Source organism: Mirounga angustirostris, unplaced genomic scaffold (assembly GCF_029215605.1).
Source record: "Mirounga angustirostris isolate CCGP_5_RB_7025 unplaced genomic scaffold, mMirAng1.0.hap1 SCAF_11, whole genome shotgun sequence".
NCBI classification, from domain to species: Eukaryota; Metazoa; Chordata; class Mammalia; order Carnivora; family Phocidae; genus Mirounga; species Mirounga angustirostris.
The window spans coordinates 97,730,429-97,757,093 of NW_026991719.1; the positions used below are offsets into that span (position 1 = coordinate 97,730,429).

The following is a 26,665-nucleotide window of genomic DNA, read 5'->3' on the forward strand; positions in this document are numbered from 1 at the left end:
ACACAAAGAAATGGAAAAACGTTCCATGCTCATGGATTGGAAGAACAAATATTGTTAAAATGTCTATGCTATCCAGAGCAATCTACACATTCAATGCAATCCCTATCAAAATACCATTGATATTTTCCACAGAGCTGGAACAAATAATCCTAAAATTTGTATGGAACCAGAAAAGACTCCGAATAGCCAGAGGAATGTTGAAAAAGAAAACCAAAGCTGGAGGCATCACAATTCCAACTTCAAGCTCTATTATAAAGCTGTCATCATCAAGACAGTATGGTACTGGCACAAAAACAGACACATAGATCAGTGGAACAGAATAGAGAGCCCAGGGGTGCCTGGGTGGCTCAGTCGGTTAAGCGGCTGCCTTCAGCTCAGGTCATGATCCCGGGGTCCTGGGATCGAGTCCCGCGTCGGGCTCCCTGCTCGGTGGGAGGCCTGCTTCTCCCTCTCCCACTCCCTCTGCCTCTCCCCCTGCTCATGCTCTCTCTCTCTCTGTATCTGTGTCTCAAATGAATAAATAAAAAAAAAAATCTTAAAAAAAAAAAAAAAAAAGAATAGAGAGCCCAGAAATGGACCCTCAACTCTATGGTCAACTAATCTTCGACAAAGCAGGAAAGAATGTCCAATAGAAAAAAGACAGTCTCTTCAACAAATGGTGTTGGGAAAATTGGACAGCCACATGCAGAAGAATGAAACTGGACCATTTTCTTACACCACACACAAAAATAGACTCAAAATGGATGAAAGACCTAAATGTGAGGCAGGAATCCATCAAAATCCTAGAGGAGAACACAGGCAACAACCTCTGTGACCTCGGCCATAGCAACTTCTTGCTAGATGCGTCTTCAAAGGCAAGGGAAACAAAAGCAAAATTAACTACGGGGACTTCATCAAGATAAAAAAATTCTGCAGAGCAAAGAAACAGTTGACAAAACTAAAAGGCAACCTACAGAATGGGAGAAGATATTTACAAATGTCTTATCAGATAAAGGGCTAGTATCCAAAATCTATAAAGAACTTATCAAACTCAACACCCAAAAACCAATCCAGTCAAAAAATGAAGACATTTCTCCAAAAAAGACATACAAATGGCCAACAGATACATGAAAAAATGGTCGACATCACTCAGCATCAGGGAAATACAAATCAAAACCACAATGAGATACCACCTCACACTGGTCAGAATGGCTAAAAATAACAACTCACGAAACAACAGATGTTGGCGAGGATGTGGAGAAAGGGGAACCCTCCTACACTGTTGGTGGGAACGCAAACTGGTGCAGCCACTCTGGAAAACAGTATGAAGGCTCCTCACAAAGTTAAAAATAGAACTACCTTACAATCCGGCAATTGCACTACTGGGTATTTACCCCAAAGATACAAATGTAGGGATCCAAAGGGGCACCTGCATCCCAATGTTTATAGCAGCAATGTCCACAATAGCCCAGATGTCCACTGACAGATGAATGGAGAAAGATGTGGGAGATATGTGTGTGTGTGTGTGTGTATGTATATATATACACACAATGGACTATGACTCAACCATCAAGAAGAATGAAATCTTGCCATTTGCAATGACATGGATGGAACTAGAGGGTATTATGCTAAGTGAAATAAGTCAATCAGAGAAAGACAAATACTGTATGATTTCACTTGTATGTGTAATTTAAGAAACGAAACAGATGAACATAGGGGAAGGGAAGGAAAAATAAAATAAGACGAAAACAGAGAGGGAGACAAACCACAAGAGACTCTTAACTATAGAGAACAAACTGAGGGTTGCCGGAGGGGAGATGGGGGGGAAATGGGGTAACTGGGTGATGGGCATTAAGGAGGGCACTTGACGTAATGAACACTGGGTGTTATATGTGATGAATCACTCATTCTACCTCTGAAACTATTAGTATACTATATGTTAATTAAGTTGAATTTAAATAAAAAAACAGAGATAAGGGAACATAAGGAGACCACCTTGTTTGTCTTAAATGTTATAGACGGGATATTTTCATGATAGTTACAGATCGACCACTGAAAGTTACCAAACTTCAATGGAGAAGTCACCATGGTGCTGCCAGTGGTGACTTACAGATTTCAGTCCCCTGGTCAGTTTCCTATACAAGACCGACCATAAAAGCCCTCAGTGGCAACCCTGTCAGGACCCCTCTCACTCTAGTTTTTTTTTTTTTTCTTTCCTTTCTGTTCTCACCTTCACTTAATAAACTTTCACTTCACTTCACCCTTTTGTGTGCGCGAGATTCATTCTTCGACTCCATAAGACAAGAACCCTGCAAACCTGCAACAGCTGCAAATGGCAAGATTTCACTCTTTTTTACCACTGAATTGAGGGGGGGAAATCTGTGTCCAAAGATGGCTGACAAAGCCAGCAAGGGAGTCCCAGTCCCAGCCCCTGCCCCGGGGCTCTTCCGGGTTCTTCTCCCTGCCCGCTTCGCGCACGCGCCGAAAGTGCCCAGTATGCGGAAGTAGAAGTATATAAATTGCCCCCTTTGTTTGTGCTCGGGGCTCAGGCCTTTGGAGACCACTCTCCTCTGAGCCCGCCGGCGTTAAATAAACCTCCTATCCTCCAAGATCTCCGGGTGCCGCTTGGTTCTTCCGTCGGCCGATCCAGTCCAGGTTCTGTAACATTTGGTTCCCACACCGGGAAACCCAACCACGCTGGCCCATTGTTGCCACTGGTTTGGGAGCAACGGCGGGGCGGTGACGGAACGAGGGATCGTAATGGAGAAGACGTGCCCTGGCCTAATATTTGGCAGTCTCCCGCCCCGGTCGCTTCGGACCGGCCCCGCTCTGCTGTTCCTGCCGGACTCAAGGAGACTCGGCAGGTGAGGACCTGGTCCCAACAACGGATCACGGTAAGGCCTGGGGCCCCAGACCCAGACAGACCCACCTGTCGGGGTGGAAGGGGAGCCTGATCATCTCCCGGACACCTCTTAGAGGTCTCACAGGTAGGGATGCCCAGGGAGGGAATGTAATAACCTCTGGAGTGTGAATGTGTGAGTAAGTGTGCAGTCCAACCTGGCTTGCTCAAGCAGACTGATTCTGTGACTCCACGGGCGGGCACCCTTAGGGTCCCCAGAAGCCTACAGAGTCTGAATGGGCCCGTCTGTGATTCCGTGGTGAATGGCATACAGTCTATGGCGGCATCAGAATAGTTTCTGATCATAAGTCACAACACTGAGACCGCTACAGCTAAGCCTCACCTAAGCTCTTTTGAGACATGGCCAGACAGGCATCTGATTGGTCTCCTCATCTCAGGAGGCAACCCCCCCTTGTCTGTCTCTGCGCAACCACACACGGGGACATCACCATGGGGTCAGGGAAGAGTAAACCTACGGTTCTAGAGACCATGATCAAAAATTTCCAGATGGGGTTCTTGGGAGACTATGGAGTCAGGATGAATCCCAGCACACTGAGAGCCCTATGTGAATTGGAATGGCCCACCTTTGATGTCAGGTGGCCTTCAGAAGGGACACTGGATGTCCCAATGATCCATCGAATGTGGGGAGTCATAACAGGAGAACCAGGACACCCCGACCAGTTCCTGTACATTGACTCCTGGCTAGGAATGCCCAGACCCTTCCTCCTTGGGTCCGATTCACTTGCATTAGGCAGGGACAGGCCAGGATCTTAGTCACCTCATCTAAGTGGCCCAAAGAAGACTGACAGAAGCCCCGGCCTCCGCAGATTCTAGCTGGAGATCCCGAAGATGAACCAATCCTGCCTCCACCGTACGAACCCCAAAGTTCTGCACCCCCAGTTCCAGACACTCCACTGCCATCAGTCTCCCCGCCACCCCGAGGCCCAGAAGATCCACTCTCTCCTGGACCAGCAGCCAGGCTGTGCCCCAGGCCGGGTGCAAGCGCCCTCCAAATGCTGGTTACAAGAGACTCGGGAACCTGAGAGGCGCGATGAAGACAGGACAGTCCAACCCAGCTGTTCCATGATGTATTATCAACCTTTCTCCACCACTGACCTCCTCAGCTGGAAACACAACACTCCTTCCTACTCTGAGAAACCACAGGCTATGGTAGACCTCATGGAATCCCTCTTCCAGACTCATCAGCCAACCTGGGAAGACAGTCAACAGTTACTCCGCACCCTGTTTAACAGAGAGGAAAGGAGAATGATGAAAGGTGCACGGCAGTACCTGGAAGAGCACGCACCAGCGGGAGTCATCGATCCTGCTGCCTGGGCTAACACAGCCACACCCAAGCAGTGCCCAGCATGGGACTTCACCACGGATGAGGGACAGGCCCACATTCACTGATACCAGGAGGCCCTCCTCCGGGGAGTCCAGGCAGGAGCTAAGAAACCCATGAATATGACTAAGGTATCCTCGGTCACTCAACAACCAGGGAGTCCCCCGGGGACTACTACGAAAGATTATGTGAAGACTACAGGATATATATTCCATTTGATCCCGAAGCACAGGAAAGCCAACAGATGGTAAACACCTCCTTCGTGGCTCAGGCCGCCCCAGACATCAGTAGAAAACTTCAGAAACTAGAGGGTTTTGCCGGGATGAACATCACCCAGCTAATAAGAGATTGCCAATAAGGTCTACATGAACAGGGAAGTCACAGCTGAAAGGGAAGCCAACAAAAAGATGAAAAAGAAAGCCTCCTCGCCGCTGCCCTGAAAGAAAAGGATGACACAAAGGAGGGGAGATCCCGACCACCGAAAGGGGGGATACCCAGAACCCCCTTGGCAAGGGATCAATGTGCCTACTGTTAAGGAGAAAGGGCACTGGAAAAATGAATGTCCCAACCGGGAAAAGGCTCAGAAGCCCAGCCATTACAAGGAAGAACCCCGAGAGGAGGACCTTATAGGCCTTACGGGAATAGACTCAGACTGAGGGGGACCAGGCTCTTTCCTCCTTGGCCCCCATGAGCCCACGGTCAGAATGAAAGCAGGGGGCCAACCAGTGACTTTTATGGTTGATACTGGGGCCGAGCACTTTGTTATCACCTCCCCAGTGGCCCCTTTCAGCAAAAGGACTGCGAACATCCTTGGGGCCACCGGGACGCAGGTGATACAACAGCCCTTTTGCCAGGCTCACCAGTGCGAACTCGGGGGCCACAAGGTCTGACATGAATTCCTTTATCTGCCCGATTGCCCCATCCCCCTCCTGGGCCGAGACATACTCTCCAAGCTTCGGGCTCAGATAACCTTTGAGCCCACGGGACATACTAGCCTCTGATTGAACCCAAGGCAAGACGGGGTCTCTGGTACTAGCAATTACCACGCGAGGGGAAGAAGAATGGAGGCTATTCTGTGCCCAGGCCCAACCGAGCAGCGCGCCGGAGTTCAGACTTGCCTTCCCTTCAGTATGGGCTGAAGACAACCCGCCCGGACCAGCCCAGAAACAGGCCCCTATCATTGTTGAACTGATCCCAGGAGCCCAACCTCAGAGGCAAAGGCAATACCCCCTCCCACAAGAAACTAAGATTGGCATCCAAGAACATCTGGCCAAACTCAAAGAAGCAGGTATTCTAGTCGAGTGCCAGTCGGCCTGGAATACCCCACTCCTGCCAGTCAAGAAGCCAGGAGCAGAATACCGACCAGTTCAAGACCTGTGGGCCATCAACAAGGTGACCATCTCTCTGCACTCAGTGGTCCCGAATCCATACACCCTCCTCAGCCAAATCCCAGGGTCGGCCAGATGGTTCACTTGCCTAGATTTGAAGAATGCCTTTTTCTGCCTCTGCTTAACTCCCTAGAGCCAGCCACTGTTTGCCTTTGAATGGTCTGAACCTGATACAGGGCGCCAGATGCAACTGACTTGGACACGCCTCCCGCAGGGGTTTAAAAACTCACCAACGGGGCGCCTGGGTGGCTCAGATGGTTAAGCGTCTGCCTTCGGCTCAGGTCATGATCCCAGGGTCCTGGGATCAAGCCCCGCGTCGGGCTCCCTGCTTTGCGGGGAGCCTGCTTCTCCCTCTGACCCTCTCCCCTCTCATGCTGTTTCTCTCTCGCTCGCTCTCTAAAAAATAAATAAAAATCTTTAAAAAAAAAAAAAATTTAAAAACTCACCAACCCTCTTTGGGGAAGCACTGGCCGCAGACCTCACCAGCTTCCCAAGAGAGGCCACACGATGCATTCTCCTCCGGTATGTGGATGACCTCCTCCTCGCCAGTGACACACAAGACGACTGCACAAAAGGCACCAAGGCCCTCCTACAGCTCCTGTCAGACTCGGGATACCGAGTCTCATAGAAGAAGGCACACTCTGCCAACAATAGGTCCGATACCTTGGTTTCCTCCTCACCCAAGGGAAGAGAGAACTAGGGCCGGAGAGAAAGAAAGTCATCATCTCCCTGCCACAGACCCAGACAAAGAGGGGCCTATGAGAATTCCTGGGGGCTGCAGGATTCTGCCGCATCTGGATCCCTGGGTTCTCGGCAATAGCAAGACCCCTCTACGATCTCTTAGGGGGACCAGATTGAGAACCTCCTGCCGGGACTGAGGAAGCAGAAGCTGCCTTCGCAGAGATAAAGACCGCCCTGGGGCAGGCTCCAGCCCTGGGCCTACCAGATGTAGAAAAACCCTTCAATCTCTGTGCATGAAAAGGAAAAAATAGCATTCAGGGTACTCAACCAGACTGTTGGACCCTGGCAATGGCCAGTTGCTTACCTGTCGAAGAAGCTGGACCCCGTAGCAGTGGGATGGCCGCTGTGCCTCAGGGTGCTGGCAGCCACAGTCTTACTCATCAAGGAGGCGGACAAACTTACCCTGGAGCAAGAACTTAACGTCAAGGTCCCTCATGCAGTTGTGTCCCTCATTAATGCACAGGGACACTGCTTCCTTTCTAACTCTTGGCTAGCACAATACCAAGGGCTCCTCTGTGAAAACCCGCAGGTCACCCTTGAAACAGTAAAGACATTAAACCCAGCAACCTTTCTCCCCATGGAAGAGGGGGAACCAGACCATGACAGCTCCGAGGTGACTGATGACGTCTATGCGAGCCGTCCAGATCTCCGGGCTCAAGCCATAAAGAGTCCAGAGCTCACGCTGTTCAGCGATGGCAGCAGTTACCTACAAGAGGGTGCCCGGAAAGCGGGTTATGCAGTAACCACAACCACTGAAGTCCTAGAAGCTAAGGCATTACCAGCTGGATGGTCAGCTCAACGGGCTGAACTATATGCCTTAGTCCGAGCCCTCACCCTCAGTGAAGGCAAGCAAGTCAACATCTATACAGACTCTCGGTACGTCTTCGCTACTGTGCGCATACATGGGGCCATCTACAAGGAAAGGGGCCTCCTAACCACTGCAGGAAAAGCTATCAAGAACAAGGAGGGGATACTGAGACTCCTCAAAGCCGTCTGGCTTCCAAAGGAAGTAGCAATCCTGCAATGGAAGGGACACCAGAAAGGAGACGACGACCCCATAGCGCAGGGAGATCATCTGGCAGATGAGGCAGCCAAGACCGCAGCCAGTGAGGACATGGACAGAGCCCCTTCCCTCACCATGGCCCTGACACCCTCGGAAGAAGTCCTTCCACCCAGTTACACTAAAAAGGAAAAGGAATGGGCCATGGCTGAGGGAGCCAGCCTGCCTGAAAGGGGATGGTGGATGATGCCAGACGGGCGCGTCTTCATTCCAACAGCAACTGGAGGGCATCTAGTCAAGGAGCACCACCGACTCACTCATCTGGGGAAAATGCATTAGAGCCCTTCTCAGGAAGCACGACTGCGTCAGTCAGCTGCCGGCACTGTGCCGAGCGAGTGAATGGTGCACAACATGTGCTAAAAATAATGCTCGGTCTGCACCACGGCCCCCCCCCACAGGTGTCCAGAGGATGGGAGCAGCCCCCTTCGAAGATCTAGAGGTAGACTTCCCAGATGTGCAGCCGAGCGGAGGGTTCAGATCTCTCCTAGTAACAGTACGCACATTCTCTGGGTGGGTCGAAGCCTTCCCGACCAGGACGGAGCAAAGCCGGGAAGTGGCTAAAGTCCTCTTGCGGGAGATCGTGCCCCGGTTCGGCCTGCCATTAACAATCCATAGTGACAACGGACCCGCATTTGTGGCGGACATTGTACAGGTCTTGACCAAATCTCTCAACATCACCCGGAGACTCCACACCGCTTACTGGCCCCAAAGTTCAGGGAAAGTAGAGCGAATGAATCGCACCCTCAAGGGAACCTTAGCAAAGTTTTGTCGGGAGACTAACCTCCCGTGGCCGGATCTGCTACCCCCAGCTCTCCTGCGTGCTCGCTGCACGCCCGGGACATCAGGTTTCTCCCCATTCGAATTAATATATGGACGGCCTCCCCCGTGCTTGGGAAGCCTTCCAGGAAACTTGCATTAGGTTGGAGATAAAGGGCTACAGGAGCAGCTTCAGGCCCTGGGGGCCACCCTGAATGAATTACAAAAGTACACCACTGAGCAGAGCCCTATCTCCTTCGGGTCTCAGGTACACTCCTTCCAGACAGGGGGCTCAGTTTGGGTCAAAGATTGGAAGAAAAACCCCCTCAAACTGCAGTGGACAGGGCCCCACACTGTTGTTCTAACCGCCCCTACTGCCCTCAAGGTCTCAGGTGTCACCCCATGGGTCCACCACTCCAGAGAGAAGAAAGCTCATCATTCGGACGAGAAGCTGTGCCAATGGAGAGTCCAGCCAAACCCCACAGACCTGCTCCGGCTTCACCTTCGATGAGACCCCACTGACTGATGGACACCTGCTCGTTGTGGTCCCTAGCCCTCATCGGCGTGATATCCCTCATCCCAGGAGTCAGACTCTATACTGTTGCCTCTTCTGACTGGACTTTCCCCCAGAGGCTTGCCATTGTTGTTGTTTATTGGGTCACCTCACGATGTATTACTACACTCACTTGCTCACAGGTTTCCTCTCCCTCACTCTCCAGGCCACAGGGATACTAGGGAGCACCAACTACCCGCCATGTACATGCCAGCATTACCACAAGCCCTCTTGGGCAAATAACCTCGATGTGTGTGCTAAACGCCACCCAACCCTCTGCCAACACGAGGGTCTGTTCTACGTGCCTGGTCGCCCGACAGACTGATGTCCCAACTGCTATGCAGCCCTGCCCCCTGGGGACCCCCCAGCCCCTCCACAGACTTTCCCCACTCCTGTCCGGAAGGCCCCTGCCCGAGCTCCCACTCGAGAACAGACAACACCAACCCCATGGTCTCCCTGTCCTTGTACCTCAGTGTACCCTAGCATGCTGGGACAATGTTATGACTCGAGGTAAGTTACTCTTTGTCACAATAGGGGAGAGACACTCATGACAGGAAAAATTAGGCCCAGACTACACTGGGGATACAGGGATCCGAGATGTTCTGAGGAAAAGGGCCTAACCTGCTGGAAACCTGACCTTTATCAACCCCTGCTGAGGCTTCCTCCCCACTGGGGACCTCTCACTCTAGACCCTCAAATAAATGGTATATTAGAAGGGGTCCACCATTTACTCAACACAACCAACCCTCGGTTGGCTGCAGATTGCTGGCTCTGCCTGCGAACCGGGCCCAGCTCAGCGTAGAGCGAGCCCACTGAGTTTCCTCAACCTGATCAAGCCCACAGGTGACCCTCCCAAACCCGCAGAAATAGACCCAAAACCGGCCGATATATTGTTGTCCTACCCGGCTCCTGACTGTGTCCATAATACTGGGGAAACACATTCAGTAGGAAGCCTATCTGCCACCCAATGTCTCTAAACCTATAGCTGCCTTTCGCTTGATGGGTGCATGTCTGCCACACCATGGTGCACTCCAGAACCTGGCACCCTTGTCATGTGCGGAAAGTATATTTATCGATGCTTGCCAGCTAACTGGGTGGGGACATGTGCATTGGTGCTTCTTACTCCTCAGGTAGACATAATCCCCAATAATCAATCCCTTCCCATTCCCTTGTTGGCATATACAGGGCCCAAAAGGGCCGTCCAATTCATCCGACTGTTGATTGGATTCGGCATAACAACGGCTGTGGGCACTGGAATAGGAGGAATCGCCTCATCCTCCAATTACTACCAGAAACTGTCAGAAAATCTCGCAGAAGATACGCAACAGGTGGCCAAGTCTATAATGACTATACAAGATCAGACAGACTCCCTCGCAGCAGTGGTACTACAGAATCGGAGGGGCTTAGACCTGCTCACTGCTGAAAAGGGGGGACTTTGTCTCTCCCTAAATGAGGAATGTTGTTTTTATATGAACCAATCAGGGTTGGTCAGAGACATGATCCAACAACTACAAGATCGGGTTGCACACAGGAGAGAAGAATTAGCAAATTCTTGGGGCAACTGGTTTAATATCTGGAGCTGGGCTACATGGCTCCTTCCCCTAGCCGGTCCTCTCCTCATGATCCTATTGGCATTCCTGTTCGGTCCACGTATTATTAATCTCATCACCTGATTCATCAGCTCTCAGAATCATTTAAATTACATCTACTGGCAACCCAATACAGACCTCTAGACTGGCAAGAACCCTAATAATAATCGATGCCCATTCAAGTAAGAAAAGGCATCAAAAGGGGGGAATGAAGGGGAAAAATCTGTGGCCACAAGCCACAAGCCTCCTTAGCCTCCTTACCAGACTACCTTTTTAACTCTCAAGAGGCTTCAGAGGATGTATGACCCTTTAGTCATCCTTGAAGGAAACCTTCTGTCTAAAAATCCAATATGCGCTTATTGATAAGCTACTTCAGACTGAAGATGGGCTTTTTAAAGAGGGGGCTGTTTCCCTCAGAATGACTTTAAAAAGCACCTGCTTTTTACCATGCTCAGCTCCCCCCACCACCAGGGTGACACTCTCTCTAATGGTCTACTGTCAGGACAATAACATTTCTTTATGCTGTTACCAAGCAAAGCATAACAGCAAGGACACAGTGCAATTCACTAGCTAGTCTTGCATCCAAGACCTGGAAAATAATTAAGCAACAATAAAAGTGAGGGACGCCTGGGTGGCTCATATGGTTAAACGCCCAAGTCTTGGTTTTGGCTTAAGTTGTGATCTCAGGGTTGTGAGATCAAGCCCCGTGTCATGCTCCGTGCTCAGCACGGCGTCAGCTCGAGACTCTCTCCCTCTGCCCCTCCCTCCCCCTGGCACATGCACTCCCTCTCTTTCTCTCAAATAAATAAATAAATCTTAAAAAAAAGAACATTAAAAGTGGGAGAATAAAAGCAAAGCAATAAGCCTAGACCAGAGCTTGGCACATAGTTCATGCTCACTAAGGGTGAGCTGAATGGAAGGAGTGCAGTATTAACATTCCCAAGATATTTTAGCAATAATGAAAAAGCTTCTCCCATTGTGGTTTAAAATCTCAATAGTATATAGATTGGTATGCTGTGTTTTCCTATTAAGACATTAATTTTTCAATATACTAAACAAATCCCTCTTTTCTAATTGGTTTAAGAATAGGAGGGCCAAGTGTTAGAGACATCAGAAAGTTTTAATTCTCAGAAATATGTCCCCCATTGCCATGCGTCACATTGCCATCATAACCTTAGATGGACCCCATAATGCCATTTTTGTTCTGGAGCCCAAATGGAGACGGGTTATTCTGGTGCCCCTGCAGCCCAGAACACCCATGGTGAGATCATGGTTTTGTGGTTGAGTAGGAAAATGTCTTTTTTTTAAAGAGCTGCATACAGAGATATCTAGCATCAAAGTAGGATATTTATAATTTAACTTTGATACCTCAGCAAAAAACTCGTATTTGAAACAACTATGTCAAAATGCTAACACATGTTTAACCTGAGTGGTAAGTATATGGTACTAATTATACTATTCCGTTTGCTTCCCTGAATATTTTCATGATGAAAAGAAAAGAAAACCCTATGTGTTTGGGGTGGGGGGCATGCTTTCCAGGAGCTCAGTCTAATAGAGGAGACAGAGGTAAAGAGATAAACAGAATCCGGAGTGATACAGGGAAGCATGGGGTGCTCTGGCCTACACAGAAGTCTCCTAATCTGGCTAGCTTGGGGAGGGTGGTTAAGGAATGGTGACTCTTAAACTAGTTCTTTTAAAAATCAGTTTTATGGGGATGCCTGGGTGGCTCAGTCGGTCAGTTAAGCATCTGCCTTCGGCTCAGCTCATGATCCTGGGGTCCTGGGATCGAGCCCCGTATTGGGTTCCCTGCTCAGCGGGGAACCTGCTTCTTCCTCTGCCTGCCGCTCCCCGCTTGTGCTCTCTCGGTCAAATAAATAAATAAAATCTTTTAAAAAATAAAATCAGTTTTATTACAAAAGTACTGCATGCCTGTTGTTGAAGTGAGTAAGCCAAGCCACATGCAGGGAGAGATTGGCATTGTAGGCAGATGGACTCTGTATCAAATAACAGAAGCAAGAGAAAGAACATGGAATACTGAGGAGACAGACAGTAGTTCTTTGGTTACAGAGGATGCTGCAGGAGTGACAGGGCATGTGTGATTAGAGAGGGATCAGTCAGGGTCTGAACTTTACCCTGAAGGCTACAGAGAGCTTCTGAAGGATTTTTAAGTAGGGGACAGATGTGCTCACATTTGTGCTCTAAGAAAGTTCACTTGGGCGCTTGGGTGGCTCAGTCGGTTAAGCGTCTGACTCTTCATTTCAACTCAGGTCATGATCTCATGGGTTGTGGGATCAGCCCTGTTTCAGGCTCCATGCTCAGTGAGGAGTCAACTTGAGATTCTCTCCGTCTGTCCCTCCCCCCACTTGCACACCTGCACACTATCTCTCTAAAAAAAAAAGGTAGTTCACTCTTCCGCAGTGAGGAAGAAAAGTAGCAACAGGAGCCAGGAAACCCAGGTGACATCAGAGGAAAAGACACCTTTATGTAATGTGTCCCCAGAGGTGGCACCCTCTGTCAATCATCAGCCAGGAGAAGGCACAAAAAGGTGGCTTTCGGTGAGGCACCACCCCACGGGGGGTGTCTTCCCTAATCAGCTGCCAGCCTGAAGGGGGGGGGTCCTTTGTGGTGTGCCTTTTCAAAAATGGCGCAGAGGTGCCCACTGAGTGGGAGAATGACACGAGAGAGCCACTCCCCAGGGCTGATGCAGCCCTGTACGGCTCGCTTTGCTGCCACACGTCTCCCGGCCGGACCCCACCTCGGTTCGCTGCCACGTGCCTTGTACGGCTAGACACCACCCCTCTGGGGTCACACCGCTCGGGTCTGCATCTCAGCTGTGTGAGCCTGAGTGCGGTATCGCAAGCTGCTCTGCGCCCCAATCCCCCAGCTCTACGATGTAGTCTGGAGTTACGACGTGTGGATTAAACAGCACTGACGAACACCGAGCACTCAGCGCGGTGCCTGGCACAAAGTCAGCGAGTGCTCAACGACTCTTGGCTACCGTTCTTGTGGTTTAACCTTCCCCTGAAATCAGTTTTACGAAGTAAAATGAGTTCTGAAGCCAGGCTTGCAGAGTGATGCTGGCCTTCTTACCGCTGGAGTCTGAGTCACAGTCAGAGTCACTGTCGCTGTCATCAGAATACTTCTTGTGTTTTCTTTTAGAGGATTTTTTCTTTCTCTTTTTCTTGGACCTTTCTTTCGAACGACTAGACTTCCTCTTCTTCTTCTTCTTCTCTTCTACATAAAGTACAAATATCAAATTAACTTCTAACAAGTATTACGATCATCAATTTTATTGTATTTGAAATACTGAAAAAGAACAGATGACAGGCAACTTGAGTACAAGCAGAGTCTATCGTTCGACTATTTATAAACATTTTTTTCAACTTCTCAATACAGCAGCTCTGTAGTATTTAAAAAATACCTTCTGAAGTAGAAGCTGAAGTGGTGCTTTTCTTTGGCTCATCATCCTCTACTGGTGTGTGTTCATCAGAGCTGAATTTAAAGAAGATGGTTGTAAGAATCAGAAAAGTGATAAAATGTGAATCATGGAGTATAAAAATATGGAACCAAAAAACTTCAGTAATGACACCAATTGTCCAAGAACAATTAAAAGCAAACACTGGAATAACTTTGTTCAAGGGTCTACCACCTTCATGATAATATAATAATCACTTATGTTTGCATAAAGCTTTAGAGTTTACAAAGTGCTGTTCAAACTGAAAGCAACATGTAAGATTTATATTTTCTTTTAAGACTTGTTTTTTATTATTTAAGACAGAGAGAGAGAGAGAAGGGGGGAAGGGGCAGAGGGAGAAAGAGAATCCCAAGCAGACTCCCTGCCTAATGCGGAGCCCAACGCAGGGCTCAATCTCACAACCCCGAGATCACGACCTGAGTCAAAATCAAGAGTTAGACACTTAACCAACTGAGCCACCCAGGTGCCCTGTAAGATTTATATTTTCAATGCTGCCTACAAGATACTCACTTTAGACCTAATGGCATGCACATTGAAAGTGAAGGGATGGAAAAACCTTTATTGTGGAAATGGAAGTGGAAAAGAAAGCTGGGGTAACAATACTATATCAGACAAAATAGACCTTATTTAAAAAAAATTTTTTAGGGGCACCTAGGTGGCTCAGTTGGTTAGGCGACTGCCTCCAGCTCAGGTCATGATCCTGGAGTCCCGGGATCGAGTCCTGCATTGGGCTCCCTGCTCAGCAGGGAGTCTGCTTCTCCCTCTGACCCTCCCCCTCTCATGCTCTATCTCATTCTCTCTCTCAAATAAATAAATAAAATGTTTTTTTTAAGATTTTATTTACTTATTTGACAGAGAGAGAGACACAGTGAGAGCAGAAACACAAGCAGGGGGAGTAGGAGAGGGAGAAGCAGGCTTCCCGCGGAGCAGGGAGCCCAGGACCCTGGGATCATGACCTGAGCCGAAGGCAGACGCTTAACGACTGAGCCACCCAGGCACCCAATAAATAAAATCTTTTAAAAAAAATTAAAAAAAATTTTTTAAAGATTTTATTTATTTGACAGAGAGAGAGAAAGAAAGCATAAGCATGAGGAGCAGGAGAGGGAGAAGCAGGCTTGATCCCAGGACCCTGGCATCAGGACCTGAGCTGAAGGCAGATGCTTAATGACTGAGCCACCCAGGCACCCCTAAGAAATTTTTTAAAAAATTTTTAGTAATCTATATGCCCAACGTGGGGCTTGAACTCATCACCCCGAGATCAAGAGTCGCACACCCTACTGACTGAGCCAGCCAGGAGCCCCAGACAAAATAGACTTTATTTTTTTTAAAGATTTTATTTATTTATTTGACAGAGAGAGAGACAGCAAGAGAGGGAACACAAGCGCGGGGGTGGGAGAAGAAGCAGGTTTCCCGCGGAGCAGAGAGCCCGATGCGGGGCTCGATCCCAGGACTCTGGGATCATGACCTGAGCCGAAGATAGACGCTTAACGACTGAGCCACCCAGGCGCCCCCAAAATAGACTTTAAAACAACAACTAACAGGGGTGCCTGGCTGGCTCAGTCAGTAGGGTGTGTGACTCTTGATCCTGGGGTGATGAGTTCAAGCCCCACATTGAGCATATAGATTACTAAAAAAAAAGACTAAGAAGACACAAAGAAGGACACTACATAATAATAAAGGTAATAATTCAACAAAAGGATATAATAACTGTGACTATTTATGCACTCAACATGGAAGCACCTAATACTAAATACTACATTACTTAAAGCAACTATTAACAGACATAAAGAAAAAAAATGACAGTAATAGAGTAATAGTAGGGGACTTTAACACCCCACTTACATCAATGGCTAGATCATCCAGACAAAATCAACAACGAAACAGTGGCTTTAAAGGACAGATGGACCAGGTGGACCCAACAGATGTATTCAGAACACTCCATGCAATAACAGTAGAATATATATTCTTTTCAAAGAGTGCACACAGAACATTCTCCAGAATAGATCACATGTTAGGCCACAACACAAGTCTTAATAAATTCAAAAAGACTGAAATCATATCATGCACCTTTTCTAACCACAAAAGTATAAAATTAAAAATCAAGAAAAAATCTGGGAAGAACACAAACACATGGAGGCTAAATAACATGCTACTAAACAATGAGTGGGTCAAGGAAGAAATCGAAGAGGAAATAAAAAATACATGGACACAAATAAAAATGAAAAAACAATGGCCCAAAACCTTTGGGATGCAGTAAAGGCTGTTCTAAGAAGGAAGATTATTATAGCAATACAGGCCTACCTCAAGAAGTAAGAAAAATCTCAAATAAACAACCTAACCTTACACCTAAAGGAGTTAGAAAAAGAACAATAAATGAAGCCTAAAGCCAGCAGAAGGAAGGAAATAATAAAGATTAGAACAGAAATAAATGATACAGAAACTAAAAAAACCAATGGAACAGATCAATGAAACCAGAAGCTGGTTCTTTAGAAAAGTCAACAAAATTGATAAACCTTTAGTCACGTTCATCAAGAGAGAGAGAGAAAAGACTCAAAATTAGAAATGAAGGAGGAGAAATAACAACCAATATCACAGAAATGCAAAGGATTATTAGAATATTATGAAAAATTATATGCCAACAAATTGGACAACCTAGAAGAAATGGACACATTCCTAGAAACATATAACCTTCCAATACTAAATCAGGAATAGAAAATCTGAAATAGTATTGAAATTGAATCAGTAATCAAAAACTCCCAATAAACAAAAGCCCAAGTTCAGATGGCTTCAGAGATAAATTCTACCAAACGTTTAAAGAAAAGTCAATTCCAAAAAATAGAAAAGGAAGGAAAGCTTCCGAATTCATTCTATGAGGCCAGTATTACCCTGATACCAAAATCAGATAGAGACACTACAAAAGAGAAATACATGCCAATATTTTTGATGAACATAGATATAAAAATCCTCAACAAAATATTAACAAACCGAATCCAACAATACATTAAAAAACTCAATTTACCGGGGTGCCTGGGTGGCTCAGTCAGTTAAGTATCCAACTCCTAATTTCAGTTTAGGTCATGATCTCGGAGTTGTGGGATCGAGTCCCACATTGGGCTCCGTGCTCAGTGCAGAGTCTGCTTGAGAGATTCTCTCTCTCCCTCTCCCTCTCCCCTGTGCAGGCAGTCAGTCTGTCTCTCTCCTATCTCTCTCTCCAGTAAATAAATAAACAAATAAATAAAATCTTTTTTTAAAAGTCATTTACCATGATCAAGTGGGATTTATTTCAGGGATGCAAAGGTGGTTCAAAATTTGCAAATCAGAGGTGCCTGGGTGGCTCAGTCGGTTAAGCATCTGACTCTTGATTTTGGCTCAGGTCATGATCTCAGGGTCCTGGGATCAACCCCTAAGTTAGGCTCCCCACTCAGCAGGGAGTCTGATTGTCTCCCTCTTCCTCTGCCTCTCCCCCTGCTCGTGCACACACACACTCTCTCTTTAAAATAAATAAATGTTTTTAAAAACTGCAAATCAACCAATGTATGCATCACATTAACCAGAGAAAGGAATAAAACCATATGATCATTTCGATAGATGCAGAAAAAGCATTGGACAAAGTACAACATCCATTCATGATAAAAACCCTCAACAAAGTAGGTTTAGAGGGAACATACCTCAACATAATAAAGGCCATATATGAAAAACCCACAGCTCCATTACAAAGGGATTTTTAAAATGAATATATCAGGGGCGCCTGGGTGGCTCAGTCGTTAAGCATCTGCCTTAAAAATCCCTTTGTAATGGAGCTGTGGGTTTTTCATACAAAAACATCATCCTCAATGGGGAAAAACTGAGAACTTTTCCTCTCAGATCAGGAACGAGACAAAAATGTCCACTCTCACCACTTTCATTCAACATACTACTGGAAGTCCTAGTGACAGCAATCAGACAAGAACAAGAAATAAAAGGCTTCCAAACTGGTAAGGAAGAAGTAAAACTGTCACTATTTGCAGATGACATGATACTCTATATAGAAAACCCTGAAGACTCCACCCAAAAACTGCTAGAACTGATAAATGAATTCAGTAAGGTCACAGGATACAAAATCAATATACAGGAATCCAGTGTATTTACACAGTAATAATGAAGTGGCAGAAAGAGAAATTATGAAAACAATTCCACTTACAACTGCACTAAAAATAATAAAATACCTAGGAATAATAAACTTAACGAAGGAGGTGAAAGACCTGAACTCTGAAAACTATAAAACATTGATGAAGAAATTGAATATGACACAAATGGAAAGGCAGTCCATGCTCATGGATTGGAAGAACAAATATTGTTAAAATGAGCATAGAACCCAAAGCAATCTACAGATTTAATGTAATCCCTATCAAAATACCAACAGCATTTTTCACAGAACTAGAACAGATAATCCTAAAATTTGTAGGGAACCACAAAAAAATCCCAAACAGCCAAGGCAATCTTAAAAGAACAAAGCTGGAGGTATCACAATCCCAGATTTCAAGATATGCTACAAAGCTATAGTAATCAGAACAGTATGGTACCGGCACAAAAACAGACAAATGGATCAACAGAACAGAGTAGAGAGTCCAGACATAAACCCACACTTTTATGGTCAATTAATCTATGACAAAGTAGGCAAGAATATACAATGGTGAAACAACAGTCACTTCAACAAATGGTGTTGGGAAAACTGCTCAACTACGTGCAAAACAATGAAACTGGACCACTTTCTTACACCATACACAAAAATAAACTCAAAATATATTAAGGACTTAAATGTGAGACCTGACACCATAAAAATCCTAGAAGATAACGCAGGCAGTAACCTCTTTGACACTGGCAAATGATGTATCTGATAAGGGGTTAATATCCAAAATATATAAAGAACTCACACAACTTGGGGTACCTGGTTGGCTCAGCCAGTAGAGCATGCGACTCTTCATCTAATGGTTTTAAGTTCGAGCCCCACATTGGGTGTAGAGATTAGTTAAGAATAAAATCTTAGGGGTGCCTGGGTGGCTCAGTCGGTTAAATGTCTGACTCTTGGTCTCAGGGTCATGAGTTCAAGCCCTGCATTGGGCTCCACTCTGGGCGTGGAGCCTACTTAAAAAAAAAATTAAAAATAGAATTACCATATGATCCAGTAATCCCACCACTTTTACCCAGAGAAAACAAAAACATTAACTAGAAAACATATGTGCACCCCTATGTTTATTGCAGCGTTATTTCCAACAGCCAAGCAACCCAAGTGTCCACTGATAGATGAATGGATAAAGAAGATGTGAAGACGTGGTGTTTACACACACACACACACACACATACACAATGGAATATTACTCAACCATAAAAGAATTAAATCTTGCCATCTGCAACATGGATAGACCCAGAGGGTATAATGCTAAGTGAAATAAGTCAGAGAAAGACAAATACCATATGATTTCACTCATAGGTGGAATTTAAGAAATTAAACAAAGTGAACAAAGAAAAAAAGACAGACAAAAAACCAGACTCTTAAATACAAAGAACAGGGGCTCCTGGCTGGCTCAGTCAGTAGAACATGCAACTCTTGATCTCGGGGCTGTAAGTTTGGGCCCCATGTTGGGTGGAGAGATTACTTAAAAATAAAATCTTAAAAAAAATACAGAGAACAAACTGGTAGTTGCCAGAGAGAAGGTGGGTAGGGGAGTGGATGAAATAGATAAAGGGGATTAAGAGTACACTCACTGAGATGAGTGATGAGTAAAACTGCCGAATCATTATACGGTACACCTGAAACTAATACCATATGTTAATTATACTTGAATAAAAAAATACTTGGAGGAATCTTAAATGCATATTGCTAAGTAAAAGAAGCCAAGCTGAAAAGGCTACATACTACATGGTTCTAACTATATGGCATTCTACTAAAGGTAAAACTATGAAGACAGTAAAAAGATCAGTGGTTGGAGGGGAGGGAGAGATGAACAGGCAGAGCAGAGGATTTTTTAAGGCAGTGAAACTCTTGTGTATGATAGTATAATGGTGAGTACATGTCATTATACATCTGATCCAAACCTACAGAATGTACAATACCAAGAGTGAATCCTAATGTAAACTATGGACTTGGGTGATTATGATGTGTTGGTGTACGTTTCACTGACTGTAACGAAAGTACCACTCTGGTGAAGGCTGTTGATAGTTAAGGAGGCTGTCCCTGTTTGGGGCAGGGAGTATATGGGATTTCTCTGTACTTTGTGCTCAATTCTGCTGTGGACCGAAACTGCTCAAGAAAAAAAAAAGTGATTTATCCTTTCAGAATGAAACCACAGGGTAAATGTAGGAAACTATAAGGAAAGATGGAAAAAACCAGAGCTAGGAAGACCGAAGGAAGACCTCATGATCGTATTCTATGTGTATAAAGGACATCCGGTGGAGCAGCAACTGTTCTGTTCCCAGAGCAAGAAGCTAACACACTACAGGAAAAAGAGATTTCATTCTGTTGTAGAGAATTCTGAAAACGAGTATTATTAAAATTCTACAGTAGTTAAAAAGGGAATTTCCGTATCATATAATGTTTTCCTCTGGAGATCACATCTAGAATAATTTAGGTATTGCCTAGAACATTATTTTTAGGGTTCCTTCCAACTCGAATTCTATGATCTTTTAAGAACAAGTTTTTCAGTTTGTTTATTTTTAAAAGATTTCATTTTTAAGTATGCTCTGTGCCCAACACGGGGCTTGAACTCACAATCCTGAGATCAAGAGTTGCAAGCTCTACCAGCTGAGCTGGTCAGGCGCCCCTTAAGAACAAGTTTCTGATAATGCTTTATCACCCTGTCACAAATTACAGATTTTACCCGTCAAAGCACATTGTCTCAACTCAACCTACAGTAGACACAGAAATAGATGAGAGGCGGGGTGCCTGGCTGGCTCAGTCGGTAGAGCACACAATCCTCGATCTCAGGGCTGTGAGTTCAAGCCCCATGTTAGGCATAAACATCACTGAGGGGGAAAAAAAGAAATAGAGGAGAGGAAGAAAATGCTTATGAATAGTACCAAAGAGGAAAGAAATAAGGAAAAAGAAGCAGCATTAAGCCTTCAGAGACTACTGACTTTAGGAAAATTAACTAAACCAAACCATACTGGTATATTCATTTTATTTTATTTTTTAAAGATTTTGTTTATTTATTTGACAGAGAGAGACACAGTGAGAAAGGGAACACAAGCAGGGGGAGCAGGAGAGGGAGAAGCAGGCCTCCCGTGGAGCAGGGAGCCTGGATGCGGGGCTCGATCCCAGGACCCTGAGATCATGACCTGAGCCGAAGGCAGATGCTTAATGACTGAGCCACCCAGGCGCCCCTGATATATTCATTTTAAAAATCCCTTTGTAATGTTAAAATCTGACAAGCAATCTACTATTGGGTTAGCTGAGAAAAGAAATTCCAAATACTAGAAATGTATCATTAACACTGAACCCTTCTATGAAGAAATTAGCACCCCATGAATTATAATTTAAAGAGAACACTTAGCATCCTAAAATCCACTGGCAACATGTTTTAATTCTTAGATATGTTCCATGTTTTTATTTTTTTAAATAATTTTTTTTCTATTTTATAAAGTAAAAGAGTATCATAACAAAATATCACATTCTGGGTGGCTTGAACAACAGAAATTTATTTTCTCACCATTCTGGAGGTAAGTAGACCAAGATCAAGGTGCCATCAGAACTGATTTCTTTTTTTTTTTTTAAAGATTTTATTTATTTATTTGAGAGAGAGAGAATGAGAGAGAGCGAGTACATGAGAGGGGGTAGGGTCAGAGGGAGAAGCAGTCTCCCTGCCGAGCAGGGAGCCCGATGCGGGACTCGATCCCGGGAATCCAGGATCATGACCTGAGCCGAAGGCAGTCGCTTAACCAACTGAGCCACCCAAGTGCCCAGAACTGATTTCTGGTAGACCTCTCTTCCTGGCCTGTAGACTGGTGACTTCTCCCTGGGGCGTACTAGCTCTGGACCAGTGCCCCAAGACTCAGAGGGTCTCCCACTTTGAGGAGCAATCTAAAAATAAACAGAAATAACAGTTCTTGAAATATATGAGGAATATAGGGGCCAATGATGCCTGCGAGGCTGTAAAGGCACCCAGCTCTTGTGGTTTAAGGCCTAAAATTAAGGCCCATTATTGGGGCGCCTGGGGGCTCAGTCGTTAAGCGTCTGCCTTCAGCCCAGGTCATGATCCCAGGGTCCTGGGATCGAGCCCCGCATCAGGCTCCCTGCTCAGCCAGGAAGCCTGCTTCTCCCTCTCCCACTCCCCCTGCTTGTGTTCCTGCTCTCGCTCTCTCTCTGTCAAATAAATAAACAAAATCTTTAAAAAAAAAAAAAAAAAGGCCCCTTATTATGTACTGCTTTGACATCTGGGAAAACCAGTAAGGTCTCCAATGGCCTAACTGCAAATTCCTCTCCCCATTCTGCCTCTGTAGGTAAGATCCCCTAGCCAAACAACCCTCTTCATCATAGGGAAAAGGCCCAGTTCCAGATTATCCCTGAGTAGTGGGCCTCAGTACTCTGCCAGTGTATGGATCTCATCTGTCCAGTGTCAGGTGTCCTGTGTTTGGCCTCCCCATAACCCTATGAGGGAAATCCCTCCCTCACCAACAAGGTGAATAGGAGACCATTAAAATAATCCCTGTTGCTGCCTGGTTTCATCTGCACTAGTAAGATAAATTATTTATCTTCCACATGCACAAATACAAATTTCATCCAAGCCGTTCCTGAATCTTTTAGTTAGAGTTCTAAAATAAGAAGCTATTTGGTTTGGGGCGCCTGGGTGGCTCAGTCATTAAGCGTCTGACTTCAGCTCAGGTTATGATCTTGGGGTCCTGGGATCGAGCCCTGTGTCGGGCTCCCTGCTCAGCAGAGTCTGCCTCTCCCTCTCCTTCTGCACACCCCCCCTTCATGCACACGCGTGCTCTCTCTCTCTCTCAAATAACATCTTAAAAAAAAAAAGAAAAATCACAGCTTCGTAGGTGCAACTTTATTTAAAAAAAAAAGAAGCTATTTGGTTTGATTGGCACAGACTGAGGGCACCTTTCTAAAACACATACCTCGAAGAGGTAGGTCTCCAGTGTACTCAGGACTGTTTTTAGTTTTTACTCTTTCTGCTCCCAAGCATGAAACCCTAGTAGCTAACAGGAATGTATATTCTGTTCCAGGCACTAACTCATTACAACAACCCTAAAAATATCAGCACTATTTTTATCCCCTTTCTACAGGTGAATAAATGAAGCTAGAAAGGTTTAGTAATTTGCCCGACGTGTTGACTTTGAATTCAAATAACATTTGTTAAGTAGAGCACAGGGTGCTGGATGGTGAGCCAAAGTTCAACAACAGACCACAAGAGAAATTAAAATAGAGCAGTTATTGGGGTGCCTGGGTGGCTCAGTCGTTAAGCGCCTGCCTTCGGCTCAGGTCATGATCCCAGCGTTCTGGGATCGAGCCCCACATCGGGCTCCCCGCTTGGCGGGAAGCCTGCCTCTCCCCCCTCCACTCCCCCTGCCTGTGCTCCTCTCTCACTGTGTCTCTCTCTGTCAAATAAATAAATAAAATAAAATTAAAAAAAATAGAGCAGTTAATTACTCAGAAGACCTGGAGGAAGCACAGGGAATGCCTCCAGAGGCCACACAAGGAGGTCAAGGCAGAGTGCAGATAGAGACAGGACCTGGGGCACGTGCCTTTATCAGGGTCTGTGGGCATGGTGATTTGGAGTTCCCAGGTTAGGGCCAGATCGGTCAATTTAAATCTTTTTTTTTTTTTTTTTAAGATTTTTATTTATTTATTTATTTGACAGAGAGAGACACAGTGAGAGAGGGAACACAAGCAGGCTCCCCACTTAGCAGGAGCCCAACGTGGGGCTTGATCCCAGGACCCTGGGATCATGACCTGAGCCGAGGCAGATGCCCAACGACTGAGCCACCCAGGTGCCCTCAGATCGGTCAATTTAAACCAAAAGAGTGGGATTTTGGTAAGCCCCAGAGGGATCTTATCTAAGGGACCTATAAAGCATAGAGGCACTGGGAAGCAGGGGAGACGGTTGATCACAAGGGCTATTGGGGAAATCCTTTAAGGAACTTAACATATGCTTGTGACTCTGTGGGCTGCTATCTAGGGCATGTGCTTGCATGGGGGGGAGGGGTTGCTAGTGTTAAGTTTAAAGTCCCTGCAGGCCACTTGGCCAAACAAAATGGATGCCCAGGTAGCAGCACCATGGAGTAGCTTGGCTAAACTCTCCACACTCAAGGCCACACAGGTGTTAAGTGGCAAAGTAGGTATTCAAACTCAGGCAGTCTGAATCCAGAGACTATCCTCCTCAGTATGCCTTATTACCTCTCATGGCTGGAAGAAAAAGAACCATCAAGACATCGCCCAACTGTTGTAATTTCAACCTACCTCTCAATGCCTGTAATGTTTTTTTTAATTTTTAATTTTTTTAACACATTCAAGGCCCTTAGTATGGTACCTGACACACTCAATAAACATTAGATATGAACACTCACACAGCAATAATTATAACTCTTTTCCTTCTTAAACTACTTTTCCACTCCAATACTCACTTTCATTAGCGGCAAACTGATCTCACCCTCCCCTCATCTCTCAAGGTCAAGGTCAAGATTGGGACCCCCCCCCCCCCTTAACAAGACCTTTCTAGGTAGCCCCATCTCCAGTAGAGCACATCACTTTTTCTACATTCATCCAATCACGTCTTGGGAGCAAGGTTCTTCTAACTTTCCAATTTAAACCCGTCCCCAGGCGACTGGCTGGCTCAGTCGGTAGAGCATGCAGCTCTTGATCTTGGGGTTGTCAGTTAGAGCCCCACCTTGGGCACAGACAGTACTTAAAAAAAACAAAACAAAAACACAACCATAATCTCGACCCTTCCCAACTCCCTACAAACAATTTCTATTTACATATCCTGTTATCATCTCAAACCGATCTGCTCATTCATTCAACACGCCATGGTTGAGCTCTTTACTAAGGGCTAAACGCTGTGAATTCTGTAATGAATAAAATCCTCCTTTCCACGAACTCAGTCCAGTGGAGAATAAAAACATGCTCATGAATGAGAACATAACGTGAATAAACGCTATACATAAATCTGCGACCCCTGGCCACGTCCGCTACAAGGCCGGAGGTGATAGGGACCAGAGGCACAGGAGGAGGGCGCCCAAGGATGAGCGAGCATTAAGGGAGGAAAGGGGCGAATAAGCGGCTGCCGTGCGCAGACTGAAGAAAAAGATGAAAATGGGCGCAAGGAAGGGAGAAGGGAGAGACATGCGAACGCTAAGAAGCGGGATGGGCGATGAAGGCAGGCGGGCTCCTCAGAGCGAAGGTGCGGCCGGCTCACTCACCTCCTCCCTCTCCTTGTCCCGGAGGCCAGGCCGCCGCCCGTGGCTGCCGGAGGGGCGCGGGGAGCGGACGTGGAGACAGAAGCGAAGTGGCGGGGGGCGGGCCGCGGCGCAGACGGCCGCTTTGGAGAGCGAGACCTCGAACGGGATCGGCAGGGCTGGTGGGGGGATCCTCGGGCCGGGCCGCTCCGCTGGCGGCGCAGGCCATTCCGGTGCCCGCGCCGCCAGCAAGAGTGCGAGCGAGAGCTGCGGCTCCGCGGGGAGCGGGCGGCTTTGCCTGGCTCCGCGCTCTTCCACGAAGAACTGCGACGCTTCCCGCCGGAGCCCGAGGCCTCCGTCTCCGGACTGCAGAGCGGGACACTGGAGCCATTGCTGCCGCAAAAGTAGGGGACACTCTCAGGAGCCTGGGAAAACCTCAGTTGCCGTGGCTCCCAGAAGCCACCTGCGCAACCTCCCAGAGCTGAGAAAAACGGGGAGAGCGTTTCGGGTACGTCGGCAAAACCCTTCCGCGGGGCTACGTGGCGTCCAGCCCATGTGAAAGGGGTGGTGTATCCGTGTAAATAAGCCGCCGCTGTCATCGGCTCGGAGCGCCTATCCTTCCAGTTCCGCAGAAGGTTGGGCAGGTCTCATTTGGGTAGGAGACCGTGTCTTTCTCAGCCTTATGCTTAAAATAACCGAAGGGAAGGATGACGGACCACAGGATACATTTCACAGAATGGCCATATCAACAACACAGTCAATTCTGCTTGTGTTTCGGGTGCTTTCTGTGCGTCTTTGTGTGTAGCATATTATATAATATTGGGCGCTTAGTGTGTCTCATATGTATGCGTATATATGTGTGTATGCATAATATATGCATAGATATATGTGTATACATGTACATATATAATATATAGGAATGGCTCAAGTCGAATCACATATGTTTTTCTGAGTCTATCCTGAATTAAAAATCTAAATGAGGAATGGGACGAAAAAGCACAAAGTATTCAAAGTATTTCTACACAGCTGACAACGTGTTTATTTTAGTGTTGTCATATTTAGCAAAAAGAAAAAATACAGTAGACCCACTTACATTTGAATTTCTGATAAACAACGAACAATGTTTTAGTATAAGTATGTCCCGTACAATAATAATACAGTATTGGGCGCCTGGGTGGCTCAGTCGGTTAAGCGACTGCCTTCGGCTCAGGTCATGATCCTGGAGTCCCGGGATGGAGTCCCGCATCGGGCTCCCTGCTCGGCGGGGAGTCTGCTTCTCCCTCTGACCCTCCTCCCTCTCGTGCTCTCTGTCTCTCATTCTCTCTCGCAAATAAATAAAATCTTTAAAAAAAAATAATAATACAGTATTAAATTACTATTTTTTGTTGAAGGTGAGAAGGCCACTATTGTACCTCCTCCACGACCTCTAAATTTTATTCCTTATAGCTTTTCACTTGCTGTTTGAGAAGGGGGAAGGGGAGGCAGCCCCTGATATCTGGAAGCTAGC

At 46.3% G+C, this 26,665-nt stretch overlaps 1 protein-coding gene across 1 annotated transcript; it reads right to left on the reverse strand.

The window, feature by feature from the left end:
• On the reverse strand, positions 1 to 25,757 carry LOC135361879 (NF-kappa-B-activating protein-like). Its single transcript, XM_064573616.1, has 4 exons — positions 25,183 to 25,757; positions 13,729 to 13,799; positions 13,398 to 13,541; positions 1 to 6,752 (listed from the first exon to the last, which is right to left on the reverse strand). Exons 1-4 carry the CDS (start codon positions 25,755 to 25,757, stop codon positions 6,748 to 6,750), a joined length of 795 nt encoding a protein of 264 aa, XP_064429686.1. The 3' UTR covers positions 1 to 6,747.
• Between the last annotated feature and the right edge of the window lie 908 nt (positions 25,758 to 26,665).